The sequence below is a fragment of the Lynx rufus genome, unplaced genomic scaffold (genome assembly GCF_022079265.1).
Source record: "Lynx rufus isolate CCGP_SWC_20201006 ecotype Redwood Valley unplaced genomic scaffold, mLynRuf1.p SCAF_3, whole genome shotgun sequence".
NCBI lineage: Eukaryota > Metazoa > Chordata > Mammalia > Carnivora > Felidae > Lynx > Lynx rufus.
This window is the reverse complement of record NW_025814845.1, coordinates 202,645,310-202,665,248: the sequence shown is the minus strand read 5'-3', so window position 1 is coordinate 202,665,248 and position 19,939 is coordinate 202,645,310. Positions and strand designations below refer to the sequence as shown.

The 19,939-nt window shown below is 41.3% G+C and overlaps 1 protein-coding gene across 2 annotated transcripts; it reads right to left on the bottom strand.

Moving 5' to 3' along the window:
* Positions 1 to 880: 880 nt before the first annotated feature.
* ZNF596 (zinc finger protein 596) lies at positions 881 to 16,862 on the bottom strand. 2 transcript variants are annotated; one of them, XM_047090606.1, is made up of 6 exons: positions 14,911 to 16,862; positions 7,477 to 7,537; positions 5,298 to 5,424; positions 4,483 to 4,578; positions 3,928 to 4,010; positions 881 to 3,493 (listed from the first exon to the last, which is right to left on the bottom strand). In XM_047090606.1, the coding sequence occupies exons 2-6, from the start codon at positions 7,510 to 7,512 to the stop codon at positions 2,249 to 2,251; spliced, it is 1,587 nt and encodes a 528-aa protein (XP_046946562.1). In that variant the 5' UTR covers positions 7,513 to 7,537; positions 14,911 to 16,862; the 3' UTR covers positions 881 to 2,248. The 2 variants fall into 2 exon arrangements, with proteins under 2 accessions (XP_046946562.1, XP_046946563.1); XM_047090607.1 differs by having other exon boundaries at positions 16,700 to 16,862.
* Positions 16,863 to 19,939: the final 3,077 nt, after the last annotated feature.

The window sequence follows — 19,939 nt, the reverse complement described above, 5'->3', positions numbered from 1 at the left end:
GGAGAGTTTAGGATCTTTGATCCCCCAACCTATAGGGTTTCCACCACATATCTTCATAACTCAGTCCCCAACGTTGTGTCCAAACTCAACAACCCTCCCACTCACAGCCCCCATCACAAGTGCACACAGGTTTCCCCAGCTCTGAACCATTCAGATCCTGGATTCTAGTTTTTCACTGGTCAGGATCTGGCCCTCCCTTCACCACGGCCCCAGTAAGTTTCACAGGCCTGATGCCACAATGCTAGTTTCACTTTGTTTAAGCAAAATATTGAGGCTTCTGCTTCCAGGTAAGATGTGTGAGTAGAGAGACAAGACACACAAGAGGAATTTAAAGATTCAAATAAAAGTTATATTGTTCCAAATTCAGAGATTTGTGGAATCAGAGAGGGCTGTAAGAACCACAATTCCAGGAAGAGAAGAGGTCATCTGATTTCCACACCTGGGTGAATTTGCTTAGTACACACAGTGAAACTCATAGGCAGAAGTTCACTACCAGGGAATAACAAGTAGATCGATATGTAAACATGTGGGCTGGCATAGGCCGATTGAAATATAGAGAATGTCCAATACTGGGATCCTTTTCCCCATAGATTTTTTAGGTGGGGATACAGAGGAAAAGAAAGCATTTTAGCTTCTCAGTTTATAGTACTTAAGAAGGTGTCTTCAATAAGTTTAGAAGAATGACCTGAAAGGCATGGATGTTTGAATAAAATCAAAGCTGTAACCTAACCTGAGTGTAATTTTTAAGTTTATTTTGAGAGAGAGCGAGTGAGCGAGCATGAATAGGGGAGAAGCAGAAGAGAGAGAATCCAACCAGGTTCCATGCAGTCAGCACAAAGCCCGATGTGGGGCTCAAACTCACAAACTGAGATTATGACCTGAGCTGAAACTGAGTTGCATGCTTAACCAGCTGAGCCACCCAGGTGCCCCGTTTTTATGACTATTTCAATTCCTGAATGGAAGAAATGATGTAAGAGAATAATAAACTTCTCTAGGTAAAACAATATCAACTTCAGCCCCTTCCTTTTTTTAAGACCACGTGTGAAATCAATCAAACAAACAAAAACAACAAAAAAACAGACCATTGCAAAACAGGAAAGGTAATGGAAAAATAAAAAAGACAAAATGAACAAATCCACATGTATCTTGAGACTGGAGTTAGGAAAATTTTATATTACACTAAAAAGAGGTTATAAGAAACATGAAAAGATGGAGAAATTTAGTAGTTCTAGGTTTCAGAAAGTATGTCCTCCGACATTAATGGAGTTTAATAGACTTTACACACTGAAAACAAAAGTCAGTTTGAGGACACAACAATAATATATAATATTCAAACCAAAGAACAGAAATAAAGTGGGGGATTGAAAAGGACATTGCATACTCCCTCATAATAATATTATAAATTAATAATAAGCATCTACATTCTCTTTATTGCTACTTGTGAAGCAGGATTACTAATCATGTTCAAATGAGTACTAATGACTTGGCCTTCTCTTGTTATCCTGGCAGTAGAGAAGCACCAACTACTTTCCTAGCTTTCTGCATTTGCATGTGGGAGGTGCTGGGACTCCCAGGTCTCATTCTTGGTGATTTGTGAATTTGTAGCTGTTGTGATGGGGATATAGGCAAGGTCAGATTGTCTTTGCTTCTGCTTTCAGCTTTGCCAGTGTTTTTTGTCACTACAGAGATTATTGTAAGTATATGAGGCACTCAGGAAATAGGATACTCCAAAATGTCTTCAGCCACTTTCATGTCCTAGTTCTCACTGAACAAAACCCTTTGGCAACAAAATTCTCGTCTTCCCAGTAATGATTCTTTCCCCTTATTTCTTGGTTTAGCAGATACACATCACTGAGTTTTCTTCTGCATGCAAGTGTGTTGCTCAATTGAATGAGTACAAAGTGATTACTGATCTAGAATCTTTCCTGTGCAATTTATTTAAACGATAAATGAAAAGTATGTCTACATTGATTACTGACACAGATTTATCTCTGACATGTGACTTCTCCACTTTAACAGAACTGTGGATGAAAATTCTTCCACACTCACTTCATTTACATTCTCCCAGGTCATATATTGACTCCCAGGTCAGTCCATTATCTAAAGGCTTTGTCATACAGATGGCCCATATATGGATTCTCTCCCATTTTGGATTAACTTCAGTTGAGTGAAGTCATAAGGATGAATAAAGGCTCTCCCATACGTACATATGTAAGAAATACAAAGTGTTTCTTAGGTGTTTGGGCCCTCAAGTGTGTTTATAGTTTGAAGCTATAGGTGGTGAATCTTCTGCATTTATTACCTTTACATGTGTTTTCTCATGTTGTCTAAGGTTAAAATATTTACTGAAGGCTTTCCCACATACATAACATTTATATGGTTTTTCTCCAGTGTGGATTCTCTTATGCAGTCTAAAGTTATAGCTTCTATTGAAGGCTTTCCCACATACATTGCATTCGTATGGTTTCTCACCAGTGTGAGTTCTCTCATGTCGTCTAAGGACAGAAGAGTGATTGAAAGCTTTCCCACATAGGTGACATTCATATGGTTTCTCCCCAGTGTGAGTTCTCTCGTGTCGTTTAAGGACAGATGAGTCAGTGAAGGCTTTCCAACACAGATGACATTCATACGGTTTCTCTCCAGTGTGGGTTCTCTCATGTCGTCTAAGGACAGAAGATTCAGTGAAGGCTTTCCCACATAGATGACATTCATATGGTTTCTCTCCAGTGTGAGTTCTCTCATGTTTTCTAAGGTGAGAACAATGAGTGAATGCCTTCCCACAGAGGTGACATTCATACGGTTTCTGTCCATTATGAGTTCGCTCATGTTGTCTAAGGTAAGATGTTTTACTGAATGTCTTCCCACATAGATGGCATCCATATGGTTTCTCTCCAAAGTGAGTTCTTTCATGTTTGTTAAGGTCAGAACAATGAGTGAAGGCTTTCCCACATAGATGACATTCATGAGGTTTTTTTCTAGTGTGAATCATCTCATGTCGCCTAAGGTTATAACTCTTACTGAAGGCTTTCCCACACAGATGACATCCATATGATTTCTCTCCAGTGTGAATTCTCTCATGTTTTCTAAGGTCAGAACAATGAGTGAAGGCCTTCCCACATAGATGACATCCATGTGGTTTCACTCCAGTGTGAATCAGCTCATGTCGCCTAAGGTTAGAACTTTTTCCAAAAGCTTTCCCACATTCATGACATTCAAATGTTTTCTCTCCATTTTGAGTATTATTGGGTTGTCTAAGGGCAGAGCTTTGAATAAAGGCATTCCCACCTTGATGACATTCATATGGTTTACTTGTAGCATGACTCTGCTTATGTATATTAATGGATGTCAAATAACTGCTGTCTTGTCCACATTTGTTGCCGATATAGGGATTCTTTCCCATTTTAGGTACCACATATTGAGTCCACGTTAATATTTCAGTAAAATTTTCTCCCAAATCATTGCATTCAAAAGGATCTTCTTGGGTGTGAGATTTCTGGTTTTTGAAAGGAAATGAGAGACTGTTAAAAATTTGCTCATATTTATTCCTTCCTTCATTTCATCTACGTATAAATTCTACAGTCATCATTCAGTGACAGTCCTACAAAACTTTTTATATTAGTTACGTAAACACAGGGTATTACATTCCAGCAAGCAAAGAGATTTCTGTAGCATCCCAAATGCACAGATATCATTATTACGTTTCAACTGTTAGGTATAAGTCATGATTATGCAGCTATCTCTTTACAAGAACTCAAGTATGGTTTTGACCTCAGATTAATTTCTTCCCTAAAATCAAACTAACCAAAACTTCCTACTGTGAAAGCCCTTGATTCCAATCTCAATTATGGTTGCGTAACTATGCCCAATTCCTTACTTATTCAATACCCACATCATTTGTAAGAACAGGTCCACACCCTTAAAGCTTACCATTGCACTGATCAATGTCGTGTCCTTCTTGTAGATATGTTGCATGAATATTATTTCTTGTTTTTTAAGATCATCTTCCCTATCTGAAAAGATTGGGGAAAAAATTGCCACAGTGACACTGAGGGAATTAAAATGCTGAAGACACTAAATGCTCATTTGAATAGGTTTCAAATACTAACAGAGATGGGAAGGAAAAATGCCAAATTAAGGAATACTTTAAGAAGAAACAATTATAGGACATCAGCAGTTGACATTTTCAGGACTGAAATATGAGAAACATAAGATGGAGATGACAATTTGGGAATGAAAAGAGAGGGAAAATCTTCATAGAAGAAAGAAACAGGGACATTTTTGTGAATTGTAACCAGTAAGTACATAACTATTACCCTCCCCAAGCCAAAGACAGAATAGAAATTGATGCCTATAAAGTATAATGTCAACATCTGAAGAAATTTCCCCCATCACATTGTCTATCTTAAAAAAAAAGTCACTAAATTTCATTTCATGATTCTTAGGGCCTACTCACTCACTGACTAGGCTCTTCATGTAGCTCACCTAGACTCTGGCATTGCAGCAAACCTATCCCTTCTGTGGAAAGTTGCTCTCCTTGTTCCAAGTGGAAAATTGTATCTAATTTGTAGAGTTGTTTGCCTGTTAGTAGAAAAAAGATAATCAAATTTTGGGTTTTGTGCCCCAAACAGTACATGATCATCAATATAGGGCCAACTAATGAGAAAGAATAAGGTAACCTCTAAAAGTCATCCCAGGGAAGAATATGTTGGAAACAACATGGATAGTCCTTCACCAACAAAAGCTTAACTCTTCACTTGTTCCCAAAGACATTAAGGACCTATTACTGACACCCAACCAAGTTCAAAGACAAACCATGCAATCTTCGATATTTTAATACAGTAAGAAGATACAAGGTCTCACAGTGTTTAAATACTGTATCCCAAACAAATCCAATAAATAATAACTCCACCAGAAACATCTAGATTCTATGTGGAAAAGTTTTTTTTTTTTTTTTTAATACTGTGGTCTGATCTAACCACAGCCCCCACAGGAAAAAAATTCTTTTTTAAAAAGTCAATACATTTAGTTATCAATTCAAAAATAATGAGTTCTCACCACTGTTTGAGTGTTCTGGAGATTAAGTAGCAAGAATGGCATGAAATTGTGTGAGGAAGATTACATTCTAGTGGGATGACAAAGTAAAACGTGAAGAAGACTGCTGTAAGGTAGTTGTGAGAGTTAAGAAAGAATCAAGACAGAATCTGCGGTGAGAAATGAGGAAGCTCTTCTACATGGCTGTTGAATGAATGAGTGAGTGGATAAACGTATACATACATGATAAATAGTAAGAGACTCACCAACTGAGACTAGATGACTTATGTTCTCCAGCATCACATCTCTGAAGAGTTTTCTCTGGGACCAGTCCAGTAGGGTCCACTCTTCCTGGGTAAAGTCTACAGCTACATCCTCAAAGGTCACTGATTCCTACAGCATTATGGACATTGTTTTCAGACAGGGCCATTTCTGCCAATATTCAGGGGAAGGTGGTATATGTAACAGCACTAAGGAAGTGGGGGCTGCAGGTACAGAACATTCAAATAGGATGCTGGGTTCGGTCATTGTTTGCAGTGCACACCTGGACATCTGACTTTCAGATAGACCCACAGGCACACACATTCTAAATACATAACTTTCATTATAAAGAGATATCAAGTGAGATGTGGCATAATATAACCCAAGAATTTCCCAATAAACTTGTAATTAAGACTTCCAGTTCGGGTTACCCAGGTGGCTCAGTTGGTTAAGTGTCTGACTCTTGGTTATGACCTCACAGTTTTGTGAGTTTGAGCCCTGCATCAGGCTCTGCGCTGACAGTGTGAAGCCTGCTTGGGATTCTCAATCTCTCCCTCTCTCTCTTCCCCTACCCCACTTGTGCTGCCTCTCTTTGTCTCAAAATAAACTTTATTAAAAAAAAAAAAGGCCTTCACATCATGAGTATAAAAGTTTCTCCTGAAAACTTAAAACACTATTCTCCACCAATTTCAAAAAATCTATGGACTCATTATATACAACCTGCCACTTTTTAAGTACTATGATTAGATTATTCCTCTTTATGACTTCAGTTTCATCATCCATGAAATGGTGTAGTGACCTTTTACGAGTTCTTAAAGATCCAATGACATAGCAAACTGCTAATGAACAAATATTTCTTTTTTTTAATTTTTAGAAATTTTCAAATGCTTTTGAGAGAGCATGTGCACGCACACATACGCACGTGAGTGAGTGTGGGAGGGGCAGAGAGAAAGATAGAAAGAGAGAGAGAGAGTCCAAAGTGTGGAGCCTAAACTCAGGTCTGTAAGATCATGACCTGAGCTGAAATCAAGAGTTGGATGCTCAAGTGACTGAGCCACCCAGGCACCCCTAGCAAATATTTCACTAAACACAACTTCTAGTTTTATTATTCAATAAATGTCAGATGATATTGAAGCACTGTCCATAATTCTGCAAAACTGAAAAGAATTCATACAAGATGGGAGATCAGCAGGCACATCCTTTAATCTTCACATAACTACACTGTTCATTATAAAGTATAAAGCTAAATGGTTCATGAGCACAAGCCAGAGGCTCTGAGACTTGTGTAATGAAAGACAGTATTTCCTGACCCTTCCTATGGCCTGAGTCCTCCCAATAGCAGTTAACACTGTTTTTTGTTTCTTTATCTTGTGTCTCAGTTCAAGCATACTTAAAGCCAGTATTGTTCTTGTCTCTTCAATTCATCAAAAGTTTCCAGAGGTCCTTAAATTTTATTTTACCTCCTATGCTCCTTTTACTGAATTACAGCCAAAACTAAGAAAACCATACTCCCTATACATTGTTTCCAGTTACCAAATCTGAACAGAGGGAAATTACAAAGAGGGGAAAAGTAGGATTTGGTACATGAGAAGTAATGAGAATTTGTTTTCTCTTTCATAAATTTCAAAAAGTACAAATACATTCTATCAAAACTTTTACAAGGTTTAAATTTGGGGGAAAAAAAGAGAATGACTCCTCATTGGCTTCTCCAGCATGACCACCATTCATCTTCCCTCAATATTAATTAGCATTCCCTGCAGCAAGCACATAGAATACTGCATTGGAGCTCACCTGTGGGAACAGCTGCCTAACTATTGGGCTGTTAAGGTTTTGCTCTTAATCATCTTTATCACCTGCACTGACCTCAATCCTAAGCCCAATATAGTCAATAAAATGGTTAATGAGTGTATTTTTGGTGCTAAGAAGGCCATGGGATGGATATGGAAAAAGAAAATCTCTGATACCTGTCTTGTAAATACCCGGCATTAAACTAGGCTGATATCTTAGTGTAACATTGGGAAGGAAATTACCACATGAAGAATCCTTAATTTCATAGTTCTTGGAAAACTTCAAGTTCAGATTCTTGAAAAACTTGAGTGTACTTAGAACATGAATGCTTGTAGGAGATACATAGCCATATGATGGCAATGGACATTTCAGTAGAAAGAATAATTCCCTACTCACTTGTGATTCCATTCTGTCTTCTGGGTTTTCACTCATATAGTCCAAGCAACAGGAGGCAAAGCTGAGGAAGGAGAAAGGAGCCATGAAACTCCAGTTGCCCACATTTTCCATACCCACTTGTTATGAAGCCCCAGTTCTTTACCTGGAAGTGATCCCCAGCACAAACGACAGAAACATGCACTGTACTCCAAAGGAAATGGGGTTGCAGGGGGATGGCTCTCCACTACCAGGGAAAAAGTTAAGGCTCTGACTCTTGTTGCTTGGAGAGAAGATAGAAGTACCCTCAATTTAGGAAGAATGTGAAAACCCACTTCCTCCTGATTCCAAAATAGGATTTCTGGCATATGTGGAACCCTTGTGAAAGTTCTCAGGCTGAGGGATTAGTTTGTGTACTGACTAGCACTTTCCTTGGCTCCTCAGCCCTCTGGTATCTCACTCCATTCCTATTCTTCCCTGCCCTCAGCCCTCTGAATTCCCTATCAATCATGGTCTCCTCCAAGAAGGGTCTCCAGCAATATCACTCCCTCAACATTTACCTTTCGATTTGTTCTGAATGGGTTTGGTTATGAAACAACAGAATTAAGAATGCATTTTATGGTAAGGTTAATCAATTCAGTGACTTACTTCATTTTGAGGATCAATGACACCCATGCCACATATTTAACCCTTAAAATCCCCTGCATCAGAAAACTGTCGGAACATGTGGGTTATGGCATTATTGTCATGTCTAACAATCTTTACAGGGTAGTACTCCCAGAAATTATACAATGAAAGGATTTTAGGAGGGCATTTATTTACTCCAACTAAAGTTTTAGAAAATTGTTCACTGAAATCTGCATTAGATACAACTTTCCTGAATTTCATGGTTTAATTTTCTGTATGTGTATATCTCTGAAAACATTTATAAATTATAAATCCTCCCCCTAAAACATCCATAGTAAGTAAGTATATTTCATGGAGAAATGATAATAATAAGTCATAAACATAAGAGGGTTCAACTCACCCATTTGTATCTCACATCAAGACAAGATAACAATAGTTTTAGTTTATGTGACTTTGTGCTTGGAAATTTACATACAGTTGTTCATTTATTTCTCAAAATAATTCTGCTAGTTATGGTTTTGTTATTAATTTATTAATCAATGCCATCATCATCAGTCCAGGAAACTTTAGTCATAGGACACAACTACACGCACACCAGCATATACATACACATAAGCATATGTTAGAAAGTGGTATAGGTAGAATTTGAATTTTCCTTTCCTGCCTCCTAATATCAGATTCTTTAAGGGTTACACATCCCACCCAGATTTTACCTGGAATAGTATCCCTAACATTAACGATCAGAGGTGCCACCCTGTTTTTATCTTACTCTCCTTGTTTTTTTTCATAAAATTTGTCCCTGTGTCCATGTTTTCTACCACGTAAGAACCATGGCACTGCCAGAATTCCTAAATGTTAGCCTCCAGCCCTCCTCATTGTTACTGCCCAGTTTAATTCTGTCACCCATTTCGATAGATATTTGCCCAGACTAACGTCATTTATGTCTTTTTCATTATATCTGCTAATCAAGGCCCCAACAGAAAGGGACTCCAAATACCTGCCTGTTCCATGACTGTATCTGGCAGCACAGCATTAGAATACTGACCCTTCTCTATATGTGAAGTCACAACTCACAGTGGCATCCACATATATCTGGCAACACTGTTCTTGTTTGGTAACTAGTAAGTCTTCCATGTTCCTTAAATATTTCAAATCTTCTCCATGCCTTTGAACTCTTTGATTTCTCCCCCCACTTTCCAAAAATGAGATTTTTCCACTAAATAAATGAATTATATAACTTGATGTTTTATTTCCAGAGTGAACAATCACTGTAAGAATTGATTTTACTATAAGTAGGATATTTTTCTATTTTATTTTATTGTGGTAAAATTCATACAACATTTACCATTCTAATCATGTTTTTTTTTTAAGATTTTTAAACAATCTTTACACCCAACGTGGGGCTTGAACTTACAGCCCTGAGATCAAGAGTCACACGTTCCACTGACTGAGCTCTGCTCCAGTCCAAGTGCCCTCATTCTAATCATTTTCAAGTGTATGATCCAGTGGTGTTAAATACATTCATAATGTTGTGTAACATCACCACCATCTATCTCCACAACTCTTTCCATCTTCTAAACCTGAAACCTTGTTCCCATTAAACCACTCCCATTCCTCTTCCCCACCCTCACCCTCTGACAACCATGGAATTTCTACTGTCTCTAAATAGTATATATTTTAAACTGATGGCAAAGGAATAAAAATTTTAAGATATTAAGACATTCCTAATAGAATATATTATTTTGGAGGAAAAATCATGCAATGTATTTTCCTTTCAGGTAGGATGCCATAAGAAATACTTTGTTGTAGGGGCGCCTGGGTGGCTCAGTCGGTTGAGCGCCCGACTTCAGCCCAGGTCATGATTCTGCACTTTGTGGGTTCAAGCCCCACGTTGGGCTTTGTGCTGACAGCTGGGAGCCTGGAGCCTGCTTCAGATTCTGTGTCTTCCTCTTTCTCTGCCCCTCCCCTGCTTGTACTCTGTCTCCCCAAAATAAATAAACATTAAAAAAAATTAAGAAAAGAAATACTTTGTGGTTTTCTAAACATTTTAATCTTCTGACAGCAAAAGACCTTTAGTATATTTTAGTACAAAACCATTAGTTGACGAATGTTTTGATTTTCATGTATCTTTGATATGTTCTGTCTTTTCAACCTATTTACTGCAACATCTGAGTCTTTGAGAAAAAAGTGATGATCTCCTTTTGTCATTAATAAATATATGTTTCAAGGGGCACCTGGGTGGCTCAGTCAGTTAAGCATCCAGCTTTCGCTCAGATCATGATCTCACAGTTTGTGAGTTCGAGCCCTGCGTCCAGCTCTGTGCTGACATCTCAGAGCCTGGAGCCTGCCTCAGATTCTTTGTCTCCCTCTCTCTCTGCCCCTCCCCCACTCATGCTGTCTCTCTCTCTCTTTCAAAATAACTAAACATTAAAAATTTTTTAAATAAATATGTTTCAAGTCAAAGACTATACCAAACAATGAAATTACATGGACGAATAAAGCAGAGAGATCATCTGTTCTTGAGGAGTTGTCTAGTTTAGAACTAGAGATTTTTAAAGAAATAATGACAAGGATATTCTATATACATATACTAAAACATTTCATTTGCGCAAGTGGGGAAACACTTAAAATGCACATATCATTTATCTGATACCTTAAAATTTTACTTGGGAAAGCATTAGAAAGTTCAGCAGAGATACAAATAAGCTCACCCCTGTACCTGCACCCTCCCCACCCACATGAGGGAGCAAGCTTAACACTGCAGACACACTGCAGTGCCCAGGGTGCCCAGGGAAGGAGAACATACTGGCAGGCAGCTGAGCAATGGAATAAACCTGAGATGGTGGCAGGCAGGTGGATTTCAGGGCCCAAAGGTCATTGTAATTGGACTCATCTTTCTTTCAATTTTTAAAGCTAATGGGAAGCCACTGGAGAATTGCAAGCAAGAAATAGGAACAGATATTTGTTTGCAAATTAGTCTTTGCTGAAGAATGCAGTAAAGCAATTAGGAAGAGTTTGATTAATTTTCATACTTAGGTATTTGTCTGGCATAGGGTGTTGACAGTGAAAGCAGTGGAAGCATATAAGAACAAAAGAAGAGGAAGTATAAAAATAATACATTTTTAAGTTTGTCAGTTATTATCGATCGCTAATTATGAGTCAGACTTTGTGCTAATCATGAGTCAGGCTGTGTATGTACTTAAAAAAAAAATTTTCCTCCTTGAATGCATTTAAAATACAATAAAGACATGGGGCGCCTGGGTGGCGCAGTCGGTTAAGCGTCCGACTTCAGCCAGGTCACGATCTCGCCGTCCGTGAGTTCGAGCCCCGCGTCAGGCTCTGGGCTGATGGCTCAGAGCCTGGAGCCTGTTTCCGATTCTGTGTCTCCCTCTCTCTCTGCCCCTCCCCCGTTCATGCTCTGTCTCTCTCTGTCCCAAAAATAAATAAAAACGTTGAAAAAAAAAATTAAAAAAAAAAAAATACAATAAAGACATAAATATTAAGTTGCAACACTATGTTACCATATAACCTGAAGATATGTTCTTAGAGATGTAACCTTTGCATTTGGTTGGCCACAGTGTAAAGCAAGCAAGAATTGCTGTACATTTTAAGCCTCTGGAAAAGAGTTAAAGCCAAAACCTTCAGTGAGTTTAAAAACACTTATAAACCAAGAGAAGAAAAAAGGAAAGAAGACTTTTCAGTTTTCAGATGTTCACAAATAAACCACGTATTTATAAAAGAAGAATAAAAAGAGTAAATAAAGAATGAAATGAAGAAAACAAATTTGACAGAAATTAATAAAAAGTCTGCACAGTGAAATCAAGCAATTACAAAGGACTTATGAAAAAAATAACATTGGCAAATAAAATAGACCATGTATTCGTTTAAAAGCAGTAACTTAAATGTAAGAAAAACAGGAATTATATTGTTATTGTAAATATAGGAGAAATTGGTTAATTTCCAAGAAAATGTTATGAATATTCATTCACAAAGAAGAACAATGCCATCAGCCAATTTTAATACATAAACTATATATATCAGATTCCATCCATACAATGGATTTGTGATTTCTCCCAAAGCACTTATACAACATTGTCAAGTGTAGTTTATTGCAATAATGAATGCTTCAATACTAGAAAACATATTACCTTCATTAAATAATTTTAAATACCCCAATAATTAGATCACATCAATAGACCCTTAGAAAAACATATGACCTTTCAAAATAATTTCAAATCTTTAAAAATCATGTCAAATAGGGGGGAATAATTCTTGCTAATCAAGAAAAGCTCAGCAAACATATTCAGCAGCAGAGAAAGAAGCAGTCTCACTAAAGTGAAGGCTGAGAAAGGAGGGCTGGTGAGGGCTGCAGCCATTCACCACTGCACAGGACACTGGATTCAGGGCAAGTAAAAGAGAGAAAGAGAAGAGCCAAAGAACCGGAACAGGAGCTGTTCTTTGAAGACAGGATTTCAAATTCCAAAAAACAGAAGACTTTTTAATGATCATACTTAATACAAATATTTTAAAAAGTAGACAAAGCTATTCTTAATATACTGAAATCAATACTGCTTAGTTAATATAATTTAAAAACTAAGCAAACACACACACACACACACACAAAGTCTACTTACGACAGCAAAATATTATGGCTTCCATTTGAAATAATTTTGTAGACCCACATAAAAATGTCTTTAAAACTTTTTGAGGACATAATATGACAGGAGTAAAGCTGCCAAACCAATTCTTAACCTAGAGGACATCATGACATAAAAACCTCAGTGACTACAGAAATTCGGTGCAATCGAAATGTAAAAGTTTTAAATTTTTAAAAATTTACATTTTTAAATTTAAATTTAAATTTTATGTATTCACATACAAACTGAGAATTATCTTAAAAATCAATTTTGTGTCAATTTTGATTTTGGGTGGGGCTATAGCCAAAACAATTTGGAACAGAAAAAACATGAAAGTAGGTCAAATTCTACCTGAAAATACATTATCTGAAACTTTAATGTTTATTTTTGAGAGAAACACAGAACATGAACAGGGGAGGGGCAAAGAGAGAAAGACACACAGAATCTGAAGCAGGTTCCAGTCTCTGTCAGCACAGAGTGGGGCTCAAACTCACCAGCTGCAAGATCGTGACCTGAACCAAAGTCAGACGCTTAACCAACTGAGCCATCCAGGCATTGCTACATTATCTGAAACTTTAACACAATTGAAATGAAGTACTTAAAATAAACAATATTCAATGATATATTACAACTGAATGGGACATAACACTTTTAAATGTGCAATAGGTGATGCCTTCCACAGGAAAAATAAAAAGCATGAAGAAAGGATTTTGGCTTCACCACAAAAACATAATACCAAAGTGTGTAAGTGCCCGTGTGTATATCGTTAAACCACAAAATAAAAAATAGTATGTAAATGCACATCAAAAATGAATTAGAGGGGTGCCTAGGTGGCTCAGTCGAAGCGTCTAACTCCTGATTTCAGCTCAGGTCATGATTTCATCGTTTGTGAGAGTGAGCCCCACATCAGGCTGTGCTGACAGCATGGAACCTGCTTAGGACTCTCTCTCTCCTCTCTTTCTGCCCCTCCCCTGCTTGTGCTCTTTCTCTCTCTCTCTCTCAAAATAAATAAAGAATTGGAAAAACAATTAATTATACATAGGTCTACAAAAACGAAAAAAAAAATTATACATGTCTAGTGAAACGAAAATAAAAACAAAGGGTTGTCATTTCATCCAAATCTGTATGTATGTATGCACGTAATGTATATATGTAATTAATTCCTGGGTTTTGCAGGGGGGGATGCCTCAAGAGTTGGTCACTGATAAAGATTTCCTTGCAGTTTGGGGGGGGGGGTCACTGGGCCAGAATCTATCACAACGTGAAAAGTGCTACTTCTTGGCCCAGCAAACTCCTACTTACCCAGAGTGTAGAAACCCTCAGCCATCTGCAGAGACGTTGATTCTTTACAGATCCTTGAACACTAAATCTCACTGGGATTGATGTGCTGTTAACAATTTAAAACCCTCTTTATGTCAGACATTTAGGTTGATTTTAAATAACAATTAGTGAATAAAGCACTCATCATGTGTGAAGTGCCGCCAACGTATTTTGTCATGGCTATTGGTTTGTAATCTCTGCCTTCTATTGCAAATTGTTAACAGTTTTAGCTCAAATGCACACATTCACTTTGTTAACCTTCAAATACATTACACAATTGGGTGCAACAAATTTCCCCTTATTGGTATTCTTTTCCAGGATTTTTCAGGCACTCCTGAGATTCACTACTAATGTGTGCACTTTCTTTAATCCTGGTGTGTAAAGAGCTAACAGTACATCCAGATTTGGTGCACAGTATGTATGGGCAAACCTCACTGATACCATGGTGTCCAGTCCTTTCCCTACTTGATGTCTGGGCATGAAGCACTTCTCACAAAGACCCCCTAAACAGAGCCACTTCACAAGTTCTATGTCACTGGCTCACAGAGAGATGGAACTGGTCTGGAGTGGGGAAAATTCTGAAGGAAAGTTGTGGGTGAGTGAGGAAATGTGTCAGGCAGGATACCTGAGTGTCAGAGATCAGAATGTCCTAAGAACACCATTTCAGGAAGGAGAGGGTAATAATCAGATAAATGAACTTTTCCAGTTTGGAAAATATGCCAATCAGGTCTTTGAATAACTTGTCCCATTCCTGGGCTACAAGCACTCAAGTGGGGAGGAAAATCAGCACGTGGAATAGATGGTCCTCTACTCTCTACTAAGCCACCAGGGAACAGGGATAATAAACTTGTAAATGGAGAGGAACACATGTTACCTTGTGCTTCACAATACCCTGAATCCTGGTGAAGCCCACACGCCACGTGGTAGCCGTGGGAATGTGAGTCTTTGTGTCCCATTCAAGTCACAATCCTTGCACTCTTGTAGCGTATGCTGAACACAGGACCACCAAGGAAGGATGTGCAGGCTTTTCCTTTTCTCCAGTCTCTGAGCTTCCCAGGCTCCCTTCCATCCATTAACATCCCAAGTGCTTTGCCTTTCCATCACAGAGCCAAGTCTCACCTCCTCACTAGAGAGATACCTTTGTTCAGCGATTATTTATAAAATTCTTGGGCTTTCCCTCCCCAGCTTCCCTGTGCTGTGTGTATTTTGGGCCAGGCAGAGATGTGAAAAGGAGGCCAGTGGAGGTAACCATTACTGGACTTATACATGAGTTGGACTGCATTTGATAGTGGTAAGGCTTGCCCTTCTCACCCCTGCTCCTGAAAATTCCTGCCCGTATTTCTCTGGAGCAAGAGCAGCTTCTCTATTTCATGGTTTTACTCATACTGATTAAAAGCTTTTAACTTCTCTTTTTACCAGAACATCACATTTACACATCAAAAATGGAATATTAAGACCTAATTATTGGCATGAGGAAACATACAAGGTCAGGCAGGTATGGAAGTACCTTTGAGCACTGTATTTATCATGATGAGACAAGTTAGAACAAAGGTTCCAGGACTATACAGCCCATCCCACGATATTTGGTGAAAGAATAACAACAAAAAAGGGCAAAAGGAATTCAAAGAAATCATAAACTTAGTTGGAAACCTTAGCTCTCAGACCATATAATTAAAATATCGAGAAAAAGGAAGATGTTGAATATTAGAATACCTGTTTAAACTTTGTTTTGAATGTCAAGACAAAAATCATCAGTATCTCCAACAACTGCACACAGAAATATTGTAAATTTACTAATCAGCAAAACACTTTCAGTATATAGTGGACAGGAAAAGCACTGTGGCCTCATAGTTTGAATGTGACAAATAATTTAATAGGGAAAGCAATTTAGAAATTAAAAAAAAATTAATGAGACTGCAATCCAACCTCCTATCGCCCAATGCTACTGTTGGTCAAAGTCTGATTACATACTCTGTCCCTATTTATGTACTGATCTTTTTGTCTCTTTTCACATACTGAACTATCTTCTCCCCAGGTCACTTTCTTTCTCACTGTCACTGTTCCTGTGAAAGTCCATTGTAACCACCCACCTCCCATCCTCCACTTGACTCTCCCTTACTCCCTCCATTTCTATATTGTGCCTCTTGTATCCTCATCCTGCGGACACAACTGGACATTCAAAGGGATGGGATCACAGTTGATCTCTGCCCAGGAAGAGCTCCCTTTTCCAGTGGGATGTGGACAGGGCAAACACGGCGTCAGACACAGCCAGCGGGAGCAGGATTGGGACGTTAAGTACACGGGGGTTCCTAGCACGGGATCGGTCTCTGCCGTCAGGCCGGGGCCCACGAGCCTCGCTGACGCGGTGACCGTGCTTCCGGCCGCGGGAGGACGAGGATGGCGAGAGTTTCAGAAGAGGACTGGGTTCTGTGGGAGGCCTCCGAACGACTTCAACCGGAAACGGACACGGACCAGAGGACCGAGGAGCGGAGGGATCGACGTCCTGAGCGTCTCAGGGCAACGCTGAACTCCCCCCGGGACTGACGGGCGGCTACGGGGCCTGAGGCGGGGACCAGTAAGTGGCAGGAATCCTTGGGCCCCGGGTATGGAGAATGGGGCCGGGAAGGGGCTGAGGTAAACCTCAAACACCACAATTCACTTACCGAGCGATACCTGCTCTTCCGGAAATCCGCTTCCGGGTTAGTAAGAAATTACGCGAAGGGCGTGGCCTGGGGAGGAAGAGAGGGGACCGGACGTCTGCGGAGGGGCGGGCCGGCGTGGGGCCGCACTGGGAGAGGGTGAGCGGAGAGCGGGGACCACACAACAGTGGAGGGGCAGGGCCCGTGTAGGACGTGGCTAGCGTGGGGAGGAGCTTAGGGAGGGTGAGCGGAGAGTGGACGGAACGTCACGAGGACTGTGCAGGACGTGACCAGCGTGGGGCGGGGCCTAGGGAGGGGGAGTGGGGTGGGGGTGGGGCCGGTGCCGGACTCGGCCAGCCTGAGGCGGGGCCTAGTGAGGTTGAACTGAGACCGAAAGGGGCAGAAGCGGAGGGGTGGGGCCCGTGTAGGGAGGATGAGCAAAGACCAGAAGGAGACGTTAGCGGTGGGGCGGGTTCGGTGCAGGACCTGGCCGCGTGGTTCGGGGCCTAGGCAGGGTGAACAGGGAGGGTGCGTCCCCGGAGGGGCGGGGTCGGTGTTGGACTTGGCGAGGGTGGGGCGGGGCCGGGTTGTGGTGTGGTCGCGTCCCCCTCCCTCCCGCCTTTCCGGTCCTGCTCCTTACGTCCCACAGGACGCGGGCGGCGTGTTCAGGTGAGTTTGGGGGTGTTTGGTGTCCGAGGAGCCGGCTGCCTGCAGTGACTGTTTCGGGCAGTTCCAGGTGAGACTTAGAGCCCCGAGGCCTCTTACGCTGTACGCGCCAGTATGTCCGCGCTAGGGTGACAGGTTTGTGCACAGCCCCGGTTGACTGGACACGCCGGGCTGGAGGCACGGGTGTCGCGGGACCCCGGCGGCCGCGCTTGGCGCTAGTTAGTGGGCCGAGCAGGACAGGCGGGGTCTGTGCTGTTGGCGGAGAGCCGGCGGGAGAGGCGGGACGTGGCCCAGAGCAGGGGGTGCTCAGCGGGAGGCTGAGTGTCCAGGATTTGGGGAGAAGCGTGGGTGCCACCGAGAATCGCTTTGGGTCGTTAAGTCGTCGGTGTTGCAGCTTCACGTTTTCCCGGGGAGACTCCCAGAGCTATCTCAAAGTGTGTCATTGTTTAAGAAAAAAATCAATGACGTTTGTTAAAGCACAGTTACGGATACTTTTTTCAGGCAGCGGGGCTATCTCCACAAGTGGGATTTTGTAGTGCAGAGGGGGAAATTGGACTCAATTCTGAATACAGCCTGGCGGTATAGCTAAGGAGCAAAGGCAGGGCGTCAGTGGGTAGAAAATAAATAAGATGAAATATGAGGGTTAAGGGGGATTGTGACAACAATGACTAATAGGTTTCTTGCTGAAGATCGTCCAGGGCGATCATACATCAGCTGTGGGTTAGTGGAGGATACGGGATCTGGCCAGATATTGTGGGGGCTAGGGGCAGCCTGCTCCAAAATGTACCACAATGACATATTGATTATTTTAAGTAAAAATCCCTTTTTTAAAAAGTTTATTTATTTTGAGAGAGAGTGCGAGCAGAGGAGGGGCAGAGAGAAAGAGAGAGAGAGAGGGAGGGAGAGAGGGAGAAATCCAAACTGGCTCCATGCTATCAGCACAGAGCCTGATGCAGGGCTCAAGCTCATGAATGGTGAGATCATGACCTGAGCTGAAATCAAGAGTTGGATGCTCAACTGACTGAGCCACCCAGGTGCTCCTTAAATAAGAATTACTTAGGAGACAGGCTATGCTAGGACACTCAGACCCTCCTCTTTCTCCCTGGAGGCAGGAATTAAATCTGGTATGCGAAAGGTATCATCGTACTGATGAGACGAAAACTTTCTAAAGGGCTAATATACAAAGGAAACCATTTTAGATTTCTTTCTAGGTCAGCATAACTGTACACAAACTTGTTCAAACCCCAACCCTGATTCCACCACACATGGCCTGTACATCTGCTTTGCGAACGTGGCCTAAAGCCTAAAGGAAAACCTTCTTGTCCTTGCAATATGGATCAACACTTCCTACTCCCTGCATTCCATTACAATAAAACTTTTGATTCCTATCTATGTGTTCATCTTTAATCTGTTGACCTTGTATGAGATGTAAAAAGTGTATAAACCTGTAAAAACTGTTCATTCTCTGGAGCCCTTTCTTCCCTGTGAAGAGTGTGTTTCCCGGGTAGCTGTCCTAACTTGGGCTGGAATAAAACTCTTTCTTCTAGAGATTCTAATCCGTGTGTTCACTTTGCATCCACATTTCTTGTAGTCAGCAGGGTACGGCGCTTGATTCCAACCCGGGCCTTTTGTGCCCTTCTAACTTCTCTGCACCTCATGGGCTTATCAAGTGAGTTCTCATGATATCCCAACCTCCTCAATTTAGATTGAGGGTCCTGACTCGTATTCCAGTTGTTGAAGGTGGCCGGTTTAGGTAGGAATAACCTAGAGGGATTGGAGTTGATGGGTTGGTTGTTTTACTTTGTCATTATACTAATTGATGATATAAGGCTTAAGGAAGTTTTCTGGCTAGAAATATGAGTGACTGAATCATTCAGCTCAGAAGAGAAGGGACATTTGCTCCTTCTGGTCAAATGACACTTTGAGGAGCCCAGCAAAGAGAGACACCTGGGAGACCTTGACTGCTGAAGAAGCCCCGGACCCCACAGAGGCAGCCAGTCCCCAAAAGGACTGATAGTATCAGATGAAGCCTCAGAAAGCCATTCAGAGTGCCCGCCCATCACCCTGCAGGTTGTGCAGGTGAACAGGTTAGGCCAGACCTTCATAGGCCTGGAACATCCCTGGCAGCCTGGAGCCAGCTCCCAGGGTGCTGACTGTGCAGGGCCGGGTGGGGCAGGTCGGGGAGCCAGGACCCAGAACAGGGTGAGGTCCAGCCAGGCTAGGGGACTGGTGGAACTTTTGGGGGGTTCATGTCAGCATCTGCATTTTTCCAAGCCTTACCTGCACATTTGGGCATATTGGTCTCCCTTAGGGCAGACTTAGAGGACTTGGGTTTGTCCTGCCAGGTCTGGGCCTGCCCATAGGACCAGGGAGCCAGCCAAAGGTGGAACCTGGGAGCCTCGAGTGTTGGGGAAGCCTGGGAACCTATCGCGTAGCCTGTCTAAAGGGTGAGTGACTGTGGCCAGTTGAAGGTTGCCGCCTCAGAAAGATTTTCAGTGTGTGGGCTCCCTCTACCTGGGGATTGGACAGATAGACGTGGACTGTTAGTGTTGTGGAAGTTTTTCAGTATCGGCCCCCAAATCTCCCGAATTCATATTT

Coding starts and splice junctions, on each gene's coding strand:
- ZNF596 (XM_047090606.1), bottom strand. CDS start 7,512: ATGAGTGAAAACCCAGAAGACAGAATGGAATCACAA. Junction 5,425..7,476: donor AAGACAGAATGGAATCACAA/GTGAGTAGGGAA, acceptor ATAATGCTGTAG/GAATCAGTGACCTTTGAGGA. Junction 4,579..5,297: donor AAGTCATCTAGTCTCAGTTG/GTGAGTCTCTTA, acceptor TTCTACTAACAG/GCAAACAACTCTACAAATTA.